General features: G+C 35.3%; 2 protein-coding genes across 4 annotated transcripts in view; one reads left to right on the top strand and one right to left on the bottom strand.

Annotated features, from left to right (window-relative positions):
- The first annotated feature begins 627 nt into the window (after positions 1 to 627).
- Positions 628 to 21,624, top strand: part of LOC111507278 (zinc finger protein rotund) — a 312,056-nt gene continuing 291,059 nt past the window's right edge. For all 3 annotated transcript variants that reach the window (XM_074180541.1, XM_074180626.1, XM_074180577.1), the window contains exons 1-2: positions 628 to 1,211; positions 13,286 to 13,429. In XM_074180541.1, coding sequence (XP_074036642.1) covers positions 13,292 to 13,429 — 138 coding nt within the window. In that variant the 5' untranslated portion in view covers positions 628 to 1,211; positions 13,286 to 13,291. The remainder of the gene's footprint in view (positions 1,212 to 13,285; positions 13,430 to 21,624) is intronic.
- Positions 19,897 to 20,509, bottom strand: LOC111510350 (insulin-like growth factor 2 mRNA-binding protein 3-A). The gene has a single exon (XM_023166254.2). The coding sequence runs from the start codon at positions 20,359 to 20,361 to the stop codon at positions 20,014 to 20,016; it is 348 nt and encodes a 115-aa protein (XP_023022022.1). The 5' UTR covers positions 20,362 to 20,509; the 3' UTR covers positions 19,897 to 20,013.

Here is a 21,624-nt window from a genome sequence, read left to right on the forward strand (position 1 = left end):
TTGTGTGGCGAAACGCACGTCCACAGGAGTATTGCAGTTCTAGTTTTTGGGAAAAGTATTTAGGATTTATTCTACGCCAGAAGTTTCAGGTTTGCTTCTTTTATCTTTTATTGGGTCATGAATCAGAAAATGTAACCGCATGTACTTAACTGTAGTTCAAAGTGACTCTCAAAACGTCTCACTTTTCAATTTCAAAGTAGTAAAATATAAATATATAGATTAAAACTTTGGAGCTGGAGGTTTTTCTTCCGGATTCGTAATCTACGCATTGAAATACGTCAGTAAATTCAAAAATTTTTTCAAAATCGCCTCCTCAAAACGAATATTTACCAAATGTTCATCCAAAAAATCAATTACATTATCCTTTATAGAGAAACTAGTGATTACCACCCCCATCAACGTTTTCATAACTAACATTCTAATGCATTTTTCATATTCAAAGCTACTCTCCTGGAAATGAATCCTATCTTATCAATTTTGAAAAAAAAACGAAGACATTACCCTTCTCGCTCCTACGCGCACACGCCTTTCCACCTGTCTCCGTTAATGCATTGTTTCAACGCGCGAGAGGCGTGTTTATCCCGCGACAGTGGCCGATCACTCGCGAAGACCGCGAAGCCGCGTTTAAACCGTATTTCAGTTTTAGTCAAGTTGGCGGTCTATGACACAGTGTATGGGTTTTCCGTGGTAAAAAACCGGCACGAGCTTAGACAAGACAAAAACCGAGACCACGTTTTTACTTCAAACTCTACCCGAGTATTTGCAATGGTTTTTACATCACAGTATTCGTTTTTGCCACGAGCTGAAGTGTTTTGCAGTTTCTTTTTCCAACGCCTGGATTGTGCGCGTGTTTTTGTTTGAAATCGCGTCGAACTTGACCAACAATTGACGAGTGCATCGTATGACGAATCAAAACATTCCCTGAGCATTCCTTTACGTGTTGATCCCGCCGATTGTCTTCAGAAACAACTCCATTCCGTCGCAAAGTTTTGCCTGTGCGATATTTGTACAGTATTATTGGTGTGTGTGTTGTTGTTTTTATGTACCTACTTCGTGAAAAACAAGATATTGGTCGGTAAAAAAACTTGTGCGAGGATATGAAAAAAGTCTGTAGGTAGAATATTAATCTAACCCAAAGATTTTCCTAGTGTTTTCTTCTAGTGCGTATTGACATTATTTGGTAGTGGTTTTGGACCTTTTTGGGGTATCAAGTAAGTTTTTTCAACTATGTTCATAGGCCAATGTATTTTCATCTATAAGTTTGGGTATTTATGTTATCCAAACTTAAATTTTAACCTCACTTTTTAGTCTTTGGAGGGAACACGTGAACAAGTGACAAAACAGTATTTATACTTGTCTTCGAGTGTGATTTCAGTATATTATTTCGTGTTCATATTTTCATACTCCTTAAACAGGTTAGGCAACGTTGCCACTTTTCTTGTGTCATGCATTATAAATTTGTCAAAATAATAAAAGTGCAGCTCAACCTTCGAAATTTTTGGGAGCTCTTTACTATTCTGCGGATAAACTTTATTTGTTGCCATATTGAAAAATTCCAAGACCATTTTTTTTCAATTTAATGCCTCATAATCGGTGTCATAATTCATAAAGAAACTTCTTTTTGACATTGTCGAAGGGTGTACATAATTTTTTGGAGTTTGGGAAGTTTTCTAACGTTTTGTTCTAGCTTTTATTGACCATATCGAAAAGACAATAAAAATATATCTAGGTACTTGATAGTTCTAAGTAATTGGAAATAGAAATTAGGAAGTGGTAATTAGAATCAATTTATTTGAAATCGAATTATTTAACAAACATCCAGTGAAATACCATTCTGTCGGATATTTCTCACATGTAATTTATCGTTTTTGAAGGTTATTTAATTGTAACTTTTTCTTCAAATGGATTTATTGAATTAAATTACCTTTTTGCTATTCGTACCACGGTTGACAAGTTTCTTCAAAATGTTACAGGTTCAGATTTACGTTGTCCAAAAGAATCGAAGGTTTGAAAAAAAACTAACGAAATAAATAATAGTAGAAAATTATTGAAAAATGTTCCAATAATTTGGAAAATACAAAATTTGAAAATAATGACATAGGACGTGGAAGTTAAAACTCAAAAAATCGAATTTGAATACTTAAAGTATAGTTGTATAAAGAAACTATAATTGGCTTTCTAAATCTACAATATTAAATATCCGGAAATGGAAATCTTCTAAGAAGATGAAGAAAAAGTTCACAAATATCAATGGAAACTAAAATTTTATGTTGTCGTTGGACTCGAAGACTAAGTAACGTTCGTTACGTATCGATAGTACAATGATATCGTGATTACAAAAGATGAGATGATAAAATAGACACTTCAGACGTTTTCTGTACCTTCATTTCGATTATTTGGTAACATCATAGATGGCGTTTTATTTAGGCTTGTCATTTGTGGTTCGGCCTAGTAGCACTGATGATGTCTATGACGGGTCGAAACAGCGCTATGTGGTGTTGTGTTTGGGTTCTGGTTTTCAGCCGAAGTAACCACAATTTTACTATTAAATGGAGATTCGAATCTCCAATGGTAATTTCTTAGTAGTTCGAAAACAAATTGAGTAAAAGTGGAATAACTCCCTAGAAAAACCTTTGTATGTACTCACTGCTATGTATGTTATAATTTTTCGAAAGAATATCAGTGGTTTTCATAGATATTTCCATTTGAGAAATGTATTCGATTTTCATGAATACATGAAATGATTTAATTCTTTAGTATCAGTGGATGTACCTTTCAGTACCTGTCAGTTAGTTTTTTGGTGGAAGCAATTTGTTCTGAAACAATTTTTCTAGTAACTCATTGTGCAAAAATCAGAAAATAAAATACTACTTCGGTTCGTTTCGCTAAAGATTTTTATTAACGTCAAATCATCACGTTACAAATAAGTTATCCTATACGTCTGTCAACTGTTTCACCATACACAGAAAGATAATAATGTATTGATATTCATAAAATACTGTTTTGAGTTTTGCTTTCATTAACTGAAAATTCCTCGGACAATTCTGATTCAAAATGTACAGCGACGTCATTGAAGTCCGTACCGTTCTTGGTAGGTACCTCATGATATACTGTTTTGAGGTGTTTATGAATGTTTTCAATTGAAATTGGATTTTCAAATTTGTTTTTTCTTGAGAAATGAGTGGAAATGAGGGAAATTTAGCCCCACCCTAGTTATATGATAATTTTCGAGCCCCAATCTAACTGATGACGAAACCGCTTGGCGAAACAAGTTTTGAGTAAAATTTCACTCGATTACCCACCTCAAAGTTTCATTAAAACTCATTAGCAACATATTCTGTCCAATCGACTCTCTAAAAGCAGAATTTCTCAGTCAAACTCTGAATCTAGACTTTTTTGGAGTTGATATTGCACATTGAAAAACCGGGCCCTTCGCCAAATATTAGACCCAAACCTTCAGTTTTTCAGTACTTGAATTTTATTCCATAAATTATTTTAGATTTATTTTGTACTGTTTTCATGTTTATCTTTTCAATATGTTTGAAAGTTCCCCTGTCAAGCAGGCAGATCCACTTAAGATTTTTTATATTTGTTATAGGCTAATTTTAGGCTAATTATGTACTGTATTCCAAAATGCTTTGCTCTTCATTCGACAAAGATATCATGTTACAAAAGAAAACATTTATCTGTACTAATTTCAGGCTAATTTCAAGCTCCTATTACCCCTTATAAACAATTTTCTATGCGTTTTTTTTTTTAAATTGTGGGTTCTGCTAGCTTAACCGTTAAGTTTGCTGAACCAAATCGATATCCGTCATTTTTTGAAAGATTTGACCTTGCAATAATTCAAGGCTCATTTAAGACTCCTACATGACGATATATAACATTTTTTGCCTCTCGTTTGAATTGAATATTTGGCTGATTACCTCAGAAACGCGTGATGAAAATATTTTTCAACTGTCAGCGAGATAGAAATATATAGATAATTTCAGGCTCAATTTAGGCTCCTATGACCCACCATCTTCGACTTTCCAATTGTTATTTTATTTGAATCAGAGGGTCAAAAAATGTTCATCATCGTTGAGCTAGCTTGACGTTAAGCTAGCAGAAACCAACCACATTCACATACCAACTTAGGTATTTCCAGCTAGCTTTATGTTAAGCTAGCTGAACCCAACCCATTTCAAGCTAGCTTAACGTTAAGCTAGCAGAACCCAAGCACATTCAGAACTCAGTTCACTTCAAGGTAGCAGAACCCAACCACATGCAGAAAACAACCCACTTCAAGCTAGCTTTATGTTAAGCTACCTGAACCTAACCCATTTCAAGCTAGCTCAACGTTAAGCTAGCAGAACCCAAGCACATTCAGAACTCAGCTCACTTCAAGGTAGCAGAACCCAACCACATGCAGAACCCAACCCACGTTAAGCTAGCTTATTGTTAAGCTTGCGGAGTCCACCATATTCCCGGTGACTGGAGAGCAAAAAATTATAGAACAGAGTACAAAATTAACGTAAAAGGATAGCCTGAAAATAAATATGAAAATTCAAAGTGATTCTGTTAGCTTAACAGGGGTAGAGGAAATTCATATTTATATAGGTGCTTTCTGTTCTTTCGTAAAATAATCTTGATAGATGTAAATTAATGCTTCTTACCTTGATATAGAAAACAAAATTTGTTGTGAAATGTGTATTTTTTTCAAATATGAGCTAATTCTGTTTTGAATACTAAATGCTTGTGAGTTGTTGTAAACTCGTGTGAATTCTAAGTATTTTTTTGCGGTTTTTCTTTAAAACTTTCTGAAAATCATCGCTTGCTTTGTGAAATTGCTATAAAAATGTTGTTGTGAGTTATTTGTGGTGTTTACAGTGCCTTGAGTGGTTTTTCAGGGGTAAAGTTCTTCTTTGGTCTTGTTTTGAATTCGGCACCGAACAAACTGAAGAAAACTACGAGCTGTTCTGGATATGAATTTACTTTCATGAAACTTGAAAATTCAATCAAATCGACTCTATAAAGCAGGCACCTACGGTTATTAGACCGACCTAACCTAACCTAGTTCCGCGAGCAAGTGAACTTTTACAAGGAAATATAATCTCGACAGTGAAGAATGACTTATCTCAATCAACGGCATTCCGCTAAGTAATTATTTCAAACTGCAGACCTCATTTTAGCTGTTCATGAAATATACGATTATTTCGCATTACCTACATAGGCACAGGCACTTTTTTCCAGCTGATTCTTCTATTGCTACCTTTGAAACGGTAAGACCTAAAAGATCGGTTAAATTGGGTTAAATTGGACATTAGTTTCCTATTTTGGGGAGCTGAAATGATATCTTTCCAGGTCGAGAATATCAGTGGCTGTTTTTGAAATATTCGCGAAAAACTAGTATTGTCGAATTTCGTTTTTTGGCTCTGCCGCTTCCATTTCGAATGATTTGAAAAAAGGCAGAGGAACTTTTAATAGTATTACATATTTGTTACATTCTAATATAAACCAGTTTGCAATGCGACGTTTCGTTCATTAGATTTCGTTATCAACTTTACTTTTTCTGAATACGAACCTCTGGAATATTTTTTTGTAGCCACTGCGTAATAAAAAATTCAGCTAAGCATTAAAATACATTTGCCAATACATTCCAAATAGAGGCGGTAGCGCCAAAAAATTGAAATTAGGCTATTCTAGTTTTAGGCGACATTTTTGAACTGAAAAATTATTCATTCTAGTTTCCAAAATGTTTGTTTAAAGGTAGTTGACAGTGTTTCTTGGTACATTTGATTAGTTCGGACTTCGATTGCCTAATCCCTAAAATGATATAAATTGATTTGAAATACCTGAAAGAATCTCTAAAATATTAAAAAAGATTATTCTGAAAAATAACAGTAATATTAAGCAAAAAAACTGAAATTCAAATCAAATAAAAATACAAGCAACCACAAATTAATTTAAAAAAAATTAAACGATTAACGCGAGATGAAAATCAAAAAATTATTAACAAAAAATGAAAATTAAAAATTAAGATTCCAAACCAAGTTACTACCCAAAATGTTAATATTTTGTTCGATTCAACCAATCATGTAGGTCTTACCGTTTTCGAGCTAGCAATAGTGGGATCCGCTAAAAAACGGCCTGTATATCTAACTCGATAATCGGTGGTGGTGATTGATTTGTAATTGCAACAACCTATGATTTTAATTGTTTTAAATACTGTAAGCAATGTCAACGTTAATGACGGCGATAACAATTTTATCTAGTTACGTTGAGTACGTACTTGCGACCCGCTATCTCTTTTGGAACTTGCGTACCTTTATCGATGAAATGTGTATCTATAGTTGATTAGTTCAACTTATGAAATTTTGAGTTCATTAGTTATTCGTGTGTAGAGAACACAAAATGAAACCCTTGGGACATAGAAAGAGTAATTGCAGCTACTATCTTTTGAGAATTGTGGTGCTATTTTATGAGACATGGAATTACAAATACTTTGTCAATAAAGGTTGAAGGGTTAATTTTGCGTAGAATCAAGTGGTAATAAAATCTTCAGGTTGGTGGAAAATTGTATATATTGCAACCTGAATTGATTATTTGATTGATTATTTTTATGGGCATTTGAAATTAAGAAAATAATTGGCACAAATCACGTTCTTTTAACGCCCTCTGTTCTGCTTATTTTTATGGAAAATTGAATGTGAAAAAATAATAGGCACAAATCATGTTCTGCCTATTTTTTTAACATTTGAAAACACAAATGTCAGCTTTGTTATCAAAAAATAATAGGTATAATATATATACCACGTTTCATAAACACCCTCTGTTTCGCTTATTTTTATGGGCATTTGAAATTAAGAAAATAATTGGCACAAATCACGTTCTTTTAACGCCCTCTGTTCTGCTTATTCTTATGGAAAATTGAATGTGAAAAAATAATAGGCACACATCATGTTCTGCCTATTTTTTTAATTGACATTCGGTAACACAAATGCCAACTTTGTGATTGAAAAATAATAGGTAGGTTTCTATATATACCACGCTTATTTTTATGGGCATTCGAAATTAAGATAATAATTGGCACAGATCACGTTCTTTTAACGCCCTATGTTCTGCTTATTTTTATGGAAAATTGAATGTGAAAAAATAATGGGCACAAATCATGTTCTGCATATTTTTTTCAACATTTGAAAACACAAATGCCAGCTTTGTTATTAAAAAATAATAGGTATAATATATATACCACGTTTCATAAACACCCTCTGTTTCGCTTATTTTTATGGGCATTTAAAATTAAGAAAATAATTGGCAAAAGTCACGTTGAAATTGAAAAAATAATAGGCACAAATCACGTTCTACCTATTTTTATATTGATATTCGAAAACACAAATGCCAACCTTATAATAGAAAAATAATTTGTATATCTTTTATTCTGCCTATTATTTTCAGTGGCATTCGATTAATAATTATTGTAATCTAGAAATTTATTTTGTTGTCGTTCAATATCAAATATAATTGACAATGAAATCATGTTGACCGAAGAAGATAAACTGTGATTTATTCAGCAGCGGTGAATTTATATTTTTTATAGGTACGACTCTATATCATTTGATAAAAACGAATATTGAAACAAAAGAGATACAGTGGTGTTAAGGTTCGTAGTGATATACAATGTATACATTTCGAGGATGCCAAAAAAACACCAATAATTTGTGGTTTTTGCATGGACAATGAAAGTGCATCTATTTTAGAAGGTAAAAAATAACTATACCTAAGTACTGTATGATATGAAATTTTTTTTTTCCAGTAAAAGAGTTCGATGCGCCACTGTTTCGAACTCTGCCTTTTTCTTTTCTTTCATGCGTTTAGCGGTTAGGTTGATAATGACCATTCATTTCGTTCGGTCAACAGGTAAGACAAGATGTTGGAGTAGAAGTTAACCCAGTTCAAAATCGTAAGGGGCCATAGACCCCTTGCGGCTACCCTAGTTTACTCATTCATTGATTAATTCAAGTGTCAGCTCATTTGCTTTGCACGTTCCATTAGGACATTGGCCGGTCGTTTGCATACACCACGGATTTTGTTGAACTTTGATCTGATTGAGAGTGAGAAAAAAGCCTAGGGGTTGCGCTTTATGAAAATAGGTATTGTTTAATTTATTTGTCAAATATATATTACTGTAGTGGATGATAGGCTTCAGATAAAAAAATGGCATTGAAAACTTCTTGTCGTCACCTGCATAAGAAAGTTACGATTATCAATGTCAGGATGTCAGAATTGCCACCTATGAGCTAGCTAAACTTCCCTTGTAACTAACGATTTTTAGCCCTGCATCCCTTCCTTGAATTTTTACATTCGTCACCAAACATATCTTCAGATTGAGATTTACCAACGATGCAGCGTTAGTCATAACGAAATAAGTACAGATATTCCAGAACTGACTTAAAAACAATTCACTGAAAAAAACTTGTCAACTGTATCTGAATTATTTGTTAAAACTAGATCACAGATGCTTTGTTTTCCAACTTTGTTTCAGTACTTGTACCGTGTGTTCTTTGTTGAAACGTTAATGATTCCGTCTCTTTGCAATGTTTAAAAATTTCAAGGGACCGTATAACAATTTTTATGTGAACATATCATGTCATGAATTCATAAATATTTCATAAGTACACATATATTCTATTTAAAAAAGATAATCAAGTGCGATTTAGAATGTTCACGCTACACACTATTGAAAATAAAAAAAATCCTTCACGCACACACCGTGCAGCTGTCCTAGGTTATAATTAAAGTAGAAAAGGAAAAATTTAACAAAAATCCACGCATTGCCTTTATAGTCCAGTCAATGATATTTTTGCCGATGTTCATAAAAATTTAGATTCAGGTTCTACTTTTCTTCTACTATATTGGGGGTTGCTTCTACCAGGTACAAAGTATCCCCCAGTATATTAATCTGCCGCGCTTTGGTACATCTCGAAATCCCCGCTTGGATGTTGACGAATATCCATCAACTAGTTGCTAGTTGACAGGGTACACGTTGGCAACACCAATACGAATATAAACATGTTGCCAATATTTTTTAGGTCGGTCTATACTTACCTTGAGAGTCACGGTGAATCGACTTTATGAAAAACATGTGCATATGAGTGCTGTTGAAAACAGTCAAGATGTGGTGAAAGATTTGCTTAGCTCTGGTCGGCCATCAACATCCTCAACTGAACTTAACATCGCTAAAGTAAAGATATGGTTACTGAAAATCGCCGTTTACGTCTGAGAGAGATAGCCTCTGAAATTTCTGCGCCTTATGATCAGTGCATACCATTTCAAACGATTTTAAGGCATGAAATGCGTTACAGTTCGATCAGTGCCAAAAGACCTGCATTTTCTGCAAAAACTCGATCGCGTAAAGGTCGCTGACGACAGGTTTGAACCAGTCAGTTCCGATCCGCATTCATAAAAGCTTGTAACGGGCAAATCAGGCAACAAGCTTTGGAATAGCGCCAACTCGATTGAAGGTGATGGTTTTGCAGATTACTGCAGTGTTGTTGACTCAGAAAGCGTTTAAGAGAGCAAATTCGTTGAGAAAGACCAGGTATATGGAAAGAAGATTCATGGATTCCGCACCACGATAATGCACCATATCACAAAACTATAATTGTGAAAAAATTTCAGGCCAAAACTCAACAAACCATATCGAATAGCCACCGTATTCACCTGATGTGACTCCGGCTGATTTTTTCTTTTTCCAAAACTCAAATTACCACTTCGAGGCATCCGTTTTCAGTCGACAGACTACATGAAACAGAACTCACCGCGAGTACTGAAGTTGCTTCCAAGAAACGCGTTGAAAAAATGTTTTCATGATTGGTTAGTTCATTGGCGTAACTGTATCATTTCGGAAGGGGCTACTTTGAAGGTGATACAAGAAATTTGGATGAATACTACGCATTTTGCGTTGCATTGAACGATTTCCGGTACTTTTTTGACAAAGTTGTAGAACCAAAATCAAAATTGTTGTGCAAATCTGTGCTGGTAGGCAAAATAATGCATTTTATCTTCGAAGATCGGACTACTACGTCCTGCAAATCGCGCCTGGAAATATAGCCGGGCCATCTCCTCATTTACCATTTAAGTATATACATCTATATCAGCGGGTAATAATTTCTCGAGTTTCATTTGTTGTAACAAGTGTTGTGATGAGGGGTTTACGCTGCGGTTGCACGCTACCTCGGACCTATTACCGCACTACCATGGTATTATGTGAAATACAGGGGCGTACAAAATGTAAGTAATGATAAAAAAAAAAAGATGAAAATTTGGTGGTTGCAAGCGCGAAATGGAGCATTGTATTTTTGAAATAACACTTTAAATCGATATATGTGTGCTCAAAATATACAATGATTTTATTGGACCACACGGGACATATTTCGGTGTATCCTTTCCGAAGCCCTGGTCTATCAGATATATTCCTCACAGTCGTAGGGGCTGTGGAGAAACATTATTTAGAGTTGTAGGGGGCTGTAGAGAATCGATCATTCCTCAGAGCCGTAGGGGACTGTGTGGTATGGTCAAGTTGTCAGAAACTCAAGTTTTTAAAAGCACAAAATGGAAGTTCCATTTACCGTAATTGGGGTACTCTAAATTTCTCCCCAGTTTGTTAGCAGAAGCTGTGATGCTTCTGGAAATCTGGATGGCATGTGCACGTTCGGTGTCTCTTATACATATATGTTTCAAGTTTGGCCTGTAAACTTAAACACTTATCACCTGGTCACTATTAGAATCAGGCAGACACAACTGTACAACTACAGTCAACATCCATGAAAATGAGCATGACGAATTGAAAAATCAGTCCACTCTGCTTTTATAAGTTGCGACTATTTCGTGTTGGAACAAGTCACAACTGCTTGGATTTCAATTCAATTCAAAGCTGGGACTTATTTTAAATAATTCAATAATGAATTAATTTTTTTTTCCTTTTGATTCTGACATTCAATTATTTTAAAAATAAAATAAATACAACAATAAAAATTAATTGGCGCTCCGGGGCGACTTCATTGATTCCAGTGGTGCATTTGCTTTTTTAGCTGCAGGAAAACCCGGAAAACCTGCAGCACCACATCATCTGAAGATCTTGATCTAACAATGTCCTCTCTCTCATAAAACAAAATGTAGGGTGTCTCCAGAGGCTCCAATAAATTCAATGCATCGCCAGAACACTTCGTGACACGACTATCGTCAAACTTAAACCAGTCCGTTTCTTCTTTGATCAAGGCGTAATAATGACCAAATTCAACGTCAGAACCACAGTGAACAATGACTGCATGAATATTATAACAGTGGTCTGCTAGGTTGAAATGTTCATCTATTTCGAACCTTCCAAAGAGTTTCTTGCTTCCGTTAGAGGTTGAGTCTTGTTTGAAAATCATCAGTGTTATTATTAGATTGACTGGTGCCTCAGCTATACTTGTTTCCTTGTAACAGTCAGTTAGTTTGGCGCATGTTTGACAATACAGTCGATCATCACCTGTTAAAAATTCCATTTTCAGATGATTTAACTATAAGCTTTGCACGGACTGGTAATTAGTCGTATTAGGAAAAGCTAGATGAAGTTCCAGAAATTCACATGAGTTTTCAGTACTTCTTGAACATTTACCACAAAGTAAACAAGTGAGGATTTTTCCAGCAAAAGATTTACAAACACAAGACGAGATGTGTTGTACGGAATCATTCAGTTCAGAGCGGCTGGGAGTATTGATTTTGGTATTGTTTTCCTCACGAAGAGTATTCAACAAGAACCCCAAGAATTCGGAATAATCCTCTTGTTGTCCTAACGAGTATCTAGTGGACTTCAAAGACTCCAGGAAATCGGTTGGAGGGAAAGATGATACCTTCTTACGAAACTGCAGCTGCATGAACAGTTGTTTGAGTTTGATGAATAAGCAGGAAACATTCCCGTTCTCGTTCATCATTAAAACTTCGTTCTTGAAATTCTTCGTCATGAACAACACTTGTAAAATGCTATTCATGTAGCAAGTGTTTCCTAAATTATCCAATCCAATTTTCTTCTCTAGATTTTCAGGACAACTCTCTACTGATTCGTAAAGAAGAACACGTTTCACAGAATCTCCATAAGAACCATTTCTCAAGCTGCGATCGATCCTTCCAAGTAAAAAAGGGTTTCGTAGAGGGATCGATTCGGCTCTTGCTTCAAGAAGCGCTTCCACTGAAATGGTACCAGTTCTACGAGGAATGCAACTCATTTTTTGGGGCCAAGAATGACCTGAGTCCACTGACCGCACTGAAAAAGAAGAAGGTGGATCAATCACTTGTGAATTAACCTTGATAGGAGACTGATAAATATCCACATATCTCGGCTTGTTTCGAAGAGGTTTCAGTTCCGTACTGAAATTAGGGCAATGCATGATCTCATCAAAATTATGTGAAGGAGGAATAGTTCCAAGTACTGAAGCAGCATTGCCACGTTGAATAGCAATACTAATTCTTTCTATCAAAAAAGAGGTAGAACGGTGATCTTTCGTTGCTTGGCCTATTCTCCTTTCGAGTTCATGAACGAATAACAGAGACTCCGGGCCATAAACACCAAAAGTTTCAACCGCTACTGGATGAAACAGATAGTTGTTTCCAAGATTTTGGTATTTTTTCCTTTTCAATTTCTCGCCAGACAATGCTGCAGTTCCAGCAGACTTGGAACTTTCGGCTAGATGGGAAGCCGCGACCGTGTCGACGCAAGTAAAGTCCCATACCACAGGTTTACCGTATTTCCATGGTATGAGAGACATGCCATCTGGTCGTTTACCGTCATCTCGACTGGTACGTAAGGGTTCCAGAATTGCAGGAACATCCGCTGACAACATAGCTCGTTTCAATATGTCGTTCACTTGGTGATGTCGAGATATACGCCCTGCACTTCTCCTGCAACTCAAACCATGTGTACCTTTCTCATCAACTATACTACCGCAAACACAAGTATGAGAAACACAAATAGATGAACCCATCCTAAGTCCTACTGCTATTCTGAAAGATTCATCGTCTAATAGTGTTCCAAGAGATGCAACAGGTATAAGTATTCTCAATCATTGAATTTGAATAAATGAAACCGTTCATTATCATATTATGAGTAGTACATGTACTGTTCTGTTCAATAGAAAATCTGCAAAAAAAATCTGGCAATTGACTTCGGAAGAGTTTATAATTTTATTGTGTATAATGTTGTGCCATTTCTTCCACTTCCGATTATAAACGATAATTTAAAAATTGTTTATGTTGTTTCTTTCAGGACAGGATGAATATGTATCCGTGGTACCGGGACTCTGTGGGGAGCCAATTAGGGCAGCTCTGCGGTCCGATGGCCACCACCATAAAGACTGAAAACGGATATAACGATTGTATGTTGGCATTAGACTACGCCACCCAGAGTAAGGTGAGTCCCACTTTTGCATGAGTACTTCTGTTTTCTTTTAATCTAGAATGGTTACAAATTTCCCACAAACCAACGAATGATTACAAATTTTCCACAAACCAACGAATGATTACAAATTTTCCAAAAACCAACGAATGGTTACAAATTTTTCACAAATCAACAGATGGTTTCAATTTTTCCACAAACCAACGAATGGCTACAAATATCCCATAAACTAACAAATGATTACAAATGTCCCTTTAATAATGATTGGTTACAAATGTCCTACAAACCAACGATTGGTTACACATTTCCTACAAACCTACGAATGGTTACACATTTTCCACAAACCAGCGGATGGTTACAAATGTCGCAAAAACCAACAAATGGTTATAAAATGTACCACTAACCAACGACTGGTTACAAATATCCCACACACAAACGTATGGTCACAAACTCGCCCTACGAATCAAAAAGTGGTTACAAATTTCCTGCAAATAAATGAATGCTTACGAATTTTGCACAAACCAACGAATGGTTACAAATTTTCCACAAAACAATAAAGGGTTACAAATATCCCACAGACCAGCGAATGGTCACAAATTTCCTCTAAACCAACGAATGGTTACAAATTTTCCACAAACCAACGAATGATTACAAATGGCGTACAAACCAACAGATGGTTACAAAATGTACCACTCACCAACGACTGGTTACAAATGTCCCACACACAAACCTATGGTCACAAACTCGCCCTACAAACCAGAGAGTGGTTACAAATTTCCTGCAAATAAATGAACGCTTACAAATTTTGCACAAACCAACGAATGGTTACAAATTTCTCAGAAACCAATGAAGGGTTACAAATATCCCACTTACCAACGAATGGTCACAAATTTCCTCCAAACCAACGAATGGTTACAAATTTTCCACAAACCAACGAATGGTTACAAATGTCGCCTAAACCAACAAATGGTTACAAAATGTACCGCTAACCAACGACTGGTTACAAATGTCCTGCACACAAACCTATAGTCTCAAATTCCCCCTACAAACCAAAGAGTGGTTACAAATTTTCTGTAAATAAATGAATGGTTACAAATTCTCCACAAACCAACGAATGGTTACAAATTTCCCACAAAACAATAAAGGGTTACAAATATCCCACAAACCAACGATCGGTTTCAAATTTTTCCCAAACCAACGAATGGTTACAAATTCCTCACAAACCAACGACTTGTTACAAATTTTCATAAATTATCTGGACTAAAAAGACAGTAAATAAGCAGTAATTTAAACATTTTGAAATTTCTTTCAGGACTATATAAACCTACGGAGAATAATATGTATCTATAAACAGCTTCATAATCTTTCAATTAATTTTTTAATGAATTTCAGGTAATTGTCAAAATAGTCACCACTATTATACCTCAGTGTTTTTATTCAGAAAAATTATTTCAGAAGTGAATGACAAAAGAAGGTTTACTTGAGCCTATATCAGTTACATTTATTCGGTACTTTTTTAAATTTATCCGTTTGTAAGAAGTTATTTTCTTTGTCAGTCCGTGAACTAAATACAAACCGTAATATCTATTATTATTATCATTGTTGGACTACCTACTAGGTTCGCCCGACACAATTCTCTCATGCTTCTTCTATCACTTCTCGCTGAACAACTTGTATTTTGCTGGCAACAAATACGCGAAGAATAATATCGCTGTTTAAATCTTGAAATATTTTCATAATTTATGAAATGAAATGAATTTTAATCTGTGCAACTTGTACTACTGGAGTATGCATCGCATACGTAATGAGTTCGATATTGTAGTATGCTAATTCTTGCAGTTTTCCTCGCGTATTTCCACATATTTTTTCCTCATGGGTAAAATGTTTGTTTATTCGATTAAAAGAAGAAATTCACTCAATTCACTCAAATTCATTCAATTGAAACAAAAACAGTCGGTATTTGGTTAATTCATAATGAATAACGATAATAAATTTATCGGAATTCGATTCACATCATAATAGTTATCATATAGTTGGTTTAAGCCGTTTTCGAAACCTCCCCCACCACTTCCAACCTTGGAAATGACCTCTACATACGTCGCAAGTCGTAGCCAACGTGACTTTGAGGGAGATTCAAATCACTTGAGAAAGCTACTGTGCTAGCGAAACATGTTGTGATATATTTTTCAACTAAACTTTTTAGATATCAAATCGTGAGGTGTAGTTTTTGAAATTTGAGGGAGAGTTTTGAGTTTGACCTTGGACGACAATGACCTAGGTAACACGGCGCAGGCAAGGTGACTTTGAGTTGGTGTTTCGGGTTTGACCATGAACGACCTTCATTGTTCACGCGGCCCTTTCGAAGAGTCAAAGATTCGACCTTGAAACGACCGTCAGCTGCATGGACCAAGAGGCTTTTGGAGTGCGTTGTTAGTTTGAGTTTGAGTGACCGTCTGCAATATCATGTGCCTTTGCTGAAGTAAGTTTGAGGGCGCTTAAGTAATCCCTTTCAAAATTATGGAGCACAGAACAAATTCCTGTACAGTCTGGAAGTTTCATGATTTCAATAAGTTTCCGGTATAATCTTTTTTTCAGCAACTCAGCAATCGGTCACCTAATAGGACGTTAGTTTAGAATAAATGGATATTAGACAACTACACATCAAAATCAATTAAATTTTTTTTGCGGCAATTTTTCAATTTTCCGTCTAAATTTTTTCCTCGCTTTGAATAATGATTCCGAATGCGTGATAATGAGATAGGTGAGTTGATAATTATAATTAATCAATTTAATATTAATGTTTCGTGATGCATGGCATTCACTTTTTCATGTGCACGGTTTGCACTATGAATCTTTTATAATATGCAAGATACTATCAGCGTATATGCGTTTATACTTCGGAAACGTATATTATTTTATTTTATTCATCAAGTCAAGACAACCTTGCGGCGCAGATATAAACACACATCCTGTAGAATAATTTACACTCAATTACATACCTGGTAATTATTGAAATGAGGGGATTTTCTGGGTTGATTATAGGGGGATTCTGCTTTTTTGTTAGTGTATAGTTGCAAACTTTTGATAACAATCAGTAAATAAGTAGATCTGTAGATCGGAATGGACACAAGAGAATCAGAAAAGTCAATAGGGGTGAAGTCTGGGTGACTTGGTTAATCACTTGTTTTCCTCCGTTCTTATCAAAACGGCTTGTATATGAATTTTAAAATTATATATGCTGTCTGTGTAAAAAATAATGTCAATTTTAATTTTCCTTAAAAAAGATTAATTTGTTTTTATAAATTTCCATTTGACTCTCTTCAAAGTAGTTCCCCTCAGATTTAATACACTTGTGTCACAAAACGCCGTCCTCTTATGGGTCTCTTCAATCTCGGGAACAAGAAAAAGTCGCAGGGGGTCAAATCTGGATCCACTGTTGAATTGAGATCAATTCAATATTTTCAAACCGCATTTTCTGCTAGACAAACATGAATTCAATCATGATGAATAATCGATATTTGCATTCATTTTGGAAGATGATTCGAAACACCGTCAATAACTCTTTGTAAATTACTTATAAAAGTAACCGAACTGCTATAAGCTTGATAATTCCACTGCTACCTACATCCAAATTCTAAAAAAAAATAATGTTTCTAAAAGAAGCGACTTTATTGAGAAAACTTGACTATTTAGGTATAGGGACATGACATATCATCTTGAAGCATTTTTCACCATCTTTCAATTTACCGAGTAATATACAGGGGGTTTTATTTGAAAAAATGAACTTTTGACTACTTTTATACACAATGGAAATAATAGTAATTTTAGCACGCCCTGTATGATATGGAGTCGATTTCTTGGTGTCATTTGAATATTTCGAGTCTGTCCAAACTATCATCAAAATATCAACTTTTCATGAATTGAGAGTACTGATGTACTTAATTTCAATTAAGGCTATGTTTTGGACCATATTTAGCACAATTTATTTTTTATCTCGAAAACAGATAGAGATAGGTATAGGACATTATCAACAAAAAAGTATTAAAATACTAGAGCGATACCAAAAATGTATCAATATACGGGGTGTTCCATTTAAAAAATATAATTGCTAGGACTTTTTGATAGAAGTGGCAACGCCGCAATGCTGAAAATATTTTAGATCGATAGAACAGGTAAGGAAATGTAAGAGGTGAAATTTTCAGAAAAATCATGCTTTGCGTTTTCCAGAAACGTCTAACCTACCATCGACCGTGAGTCACGCTGTATATGATTTTCCACCACTTTTGTATACAGGACATACTTTAGCTAATTTCCAAATATCTGGAAATGTTCCAGATATCAGACATGAATTAAAAATTCTCGTTAAAGGTCTTGCCAATGCTCCTGCACAATCCTTCAGCAAAAATGATGGGCTCATATCTGGGCCTGATGTTAGTTCGTCTTTTAGTTTTTCAGTTGCAGATATACATTGTACCTATAGCAAAACACGTGTTGAGGTTGTGTAAACTGTTCAGTGAAAATCTTACACTAAATTGTTACTTGAAACGTTATGGATTTTCATGAAATGTCGGCCAATTCCTTCACATTTCAAATATTGGATTATTCTACAGCAAAACCTACTGGCTAGTTGTCCATCTTTCGTTCATTATAGGAAATTAGTTGAAGTTGAAGACCATCAAAATGTACGACGGCATCAATTTGTTATTTCTTTGCTCAGATGCATGATGCTGTGTTTACACAGCACCTGATCCAACCGAAAGGGTAAGCGATAAACCGCTGTGTATACAGCGTGTCAGCGTTCTGCCAGACCTTTTCAACATCAGAAATTAGCAATTCTAAAAGGCGAAAGGACTGTGTTTATACTGACCGAATTTTCCTTGTAAACGAAGCATATGTAATTTTAAATTATACGGGTAGGTTGCGGAATAACTTAATCTAGAAAGCTGAAGAATGCGGTAATGAGCCATGTACTTGGATTAATATATGCGTGAGGTTGACCTCTTTATTCTGTTGAATCGAAGCTGGTGGTTCTCCGTGCAATCGACTGAGAATAATTGATAATTATGAATTTTCCGACCGTTTTCGGTGAGTCGCAAATGAGCGTTGAAGTATTTTTAGCAGCGCACACGGACAATTTGTCATCGGTCTTATTATCTAAAAAAGAAACATATGTTTGAGGACAGACGGTGAAAGTTATATTTTATTTGTAATAAGATTAATTCGCTTAACTTCAAGATAATACTCCTTATTTACCATACGACCAGCAAATCCGGAATAGCAGAGCATGTTTGGACTCATCAAACATCAAATGGGCTCAAGCTGAAATCATCCACCAAGAGGAACACTGGTTTAGGAGAAAATTCAAAGAAGCCGCGTATATTTTGTCCAACAACGTATTCAGTCAAGCTAGCGTAGAGATACGTAACATATGGAAACCTCTAATCAAGCGAAAAACGACCAATTTCCGCCAAACGGTCATCTCCCGCTAAAAACCAATGAAGCGGAAAAAGTGAAGAGGGGATAGATGAAAGCACTCGACCGATCTATAAATAGTCAGATCTCGAAGAAATAAGTCCAGTTATCACCCGAAGACGATTGTGGATACTAACAATCGAAACGTCGTGACATAACTTGGTTTGAAATCTTTTCAGTTTTATTTTTCATTTTTTGTTAAAATAATTTTTAATTTTTATTGTTTCAGTTTTTACTAATATTTCAATTTTTATTTGTTTGGTGTTTGCTTGTACGTTATTTCTTTATAATTTCAGTTTTTTGTTTAATAAAATTCTGATTATCGGTCAATCTCATTAATTTTTTAATTGTTTTTTCAGGGTTTTCAAATCAATTTATATTATATTAGACAATGGAATTCCGAACTGATGAAATACTCCACGAAACATCGTCAACCACCTTCAAACAAACAGAATCTTGAATTCGTATGGCATCAGGAGTAATGCCTTTAATTAGATTGAGTCTTTTACCAAAAACAGTTTGTTTCAGTGTATATTTGAATCTAGAACTGAAATTTTGAACATTAGGGTTCCCAGAAAGTTGATAAAAAATATTAACGACTGAATGTTGTTACTGATATGGGTACAGTTGTGAAACAAAAAAGAATATACCATTTTCAAAAAGCAAAATGTGTGGTAGCCTAATTAATTTTGACAAAGGCCGTGAACTTATCTGACTCGACATTTCATGGACGGGCAAACTGGAGAAAAATATATTATCTAGGTATTATCATATTAACTAATAAATTGAATAAATGCAAACTCTTCAATAAATTTCAAAAATTGTTCCAGTCTCTTCCTATCAGGGAAAGATTTCTTTACTTACCAAGAAAATGTGGAACTTTGTAATATTTACCAGCTATATTTACTGACTAGTTTCGATCATCCTTTCTTAAAACATTCATTGTATTTTTCAGTATAAAATATTTTTGCTGGTGAAAAATACCTTCTTACAATAAAATGAATAACTCATGATGATTTAGCAGATTTATGAAAGATTATTTTGCGGAAAAGACACACATGACTACTACTGAGACTTACAACATTAATTCTATACATTCATTTTTCCCGAATGTTTATGAGCTTTTCTTAGCGACCGGAAGCACCCGCTCGCATCCACGTTCCTCCAACAGAAATGGAAGAAGGCTCCGGAAAAGCAGAGTGCACCTTTTTCCTCCCCGAAGCAACGGAAGGCTCCACCACCAGTACGGATCCCTTGAAATTGACCCCGTTCAGTTTGTCGATGGCTCTATCCGCAGAGGACTGGTCCGGGCAGTCCACGAAAGCGTATCCTCCACGTTTGACTAGAATGTTGGTACAGGCCAAGTTCTGCTCGAGGAACAGCTGCCTCAGGGAGTTTTCACTGGTTTCGTTGGGTAGGTTTCCCACGTACAACTTGCTCATTGTTATGGGTGGGATTTTGGCTGCTGTAGTCATATGGATATCTTCTATTTGTTAAACTAATGTAAGAGGAAACTTAGCACACTTGAGACAACACGATTTGATGCTTCGCAATAGACATATGCACTTCTATATAAAATTAATTTGACAGATGCTTCAGGAACGTCAGATAACTGTTGTATCAGTCAGCGAAGCCTCTGATTTATATTCTCATATACAGAATGGCGATTTTGAAAGTGGGTATGAATGACAGATAATTTTTATATTTACACAGAAAAATTTATACCTAAAGTTTATAGCCTCCGTGACATGTTTTTTCTTGCTCTTGTTTTATTTCTCAATTTGGCTTGAAGTGAATATTTGACTAGTCCTTCACGCAGCAGTTCCGTCTTTCACGCAGTGAGTTCTCCTCCACGTTGGTTTTCTATTCACAAATGAAGCTTTTGTTGTCTAATTTTTTCATCATATTATGTTTTCATAAACATTACCCACCAAATTGGAGTCTTCAGAGGGTTGTAGTTCTGGAATTTGGATAAAATGCTTCGTTTTGGATTTATATTTACTGTTTCTTCAACAATTTCACCTTTTTTGCTTTAATTTTTTTGTAGATACAATCTTCTTTATATTTCATGCTTTTCATGGTGTTTGTTGTATCATATTAAACTGAGAAAATCTAAAGAAGATGCGAAAATGCTGAGAAAAGAAAAAAGATACAGAAAAAAAGGAAAAAGGACTAACAGAATAAGAAAAAGAGACCAGGGCCAAAGAAAATATAGCTGAGAAGGACAAAGAAACAGCAGATGATGATGGTGAAGGAAATGAAGAATGTGACTGTGTGGGCTGTGGAGAAAACTGCTTGGAAACTCATCTCATAGACATTCGTCAACTGTGGGTGCACCTACTGAATTCGGTGTTCAAAATGCGGACAAACAAAAAAAACACTGAAACTACAAAATTGTAGACATAAGAGGGGGAAAACAGTCGAAATAAGTGGATGCCTCCAGAAGTTCCCGGTCCAACAAAGAAAACACAACAATTTTGGACGTTCAATGAATTCCATACTGGTTTTATAATAAAAACTGTCTTGCTTCTCGAAATAGCCATTTACGGCCGAAATCACTTCTTCATCGTTGTAGAATCTTCAACCACTGAGACAATTTTCCAAGATGAATTTCATTAGTTTGGACTTCCATTGTCTGATATTATATCGAGTGGTCCAACGAAAAGTGTGCACCTTGCTTTTCTCCTTTTTTTGTAATTTAACGCAAAAATGATCGGACAGGTCAATTTTGCTTTTGA

The sequence above is a fragment of the Leptinotarsa decemlineata genome, unplaced genomic scaffold, assembly GCF_025532065.1.
Source record: "Leptinotarsa decemlineata unplaced genomic scaffold, Ldec_3_MD MMD2_P_RNA_scaffold_1, whole genome shotgun sequence".
NCBI lineage: Eukaryota > Metazoa > Arthropoda > Insecta > Coleoptera > Chrysomelidae > Leptinotarsa > Leptinotarsa decemlineata.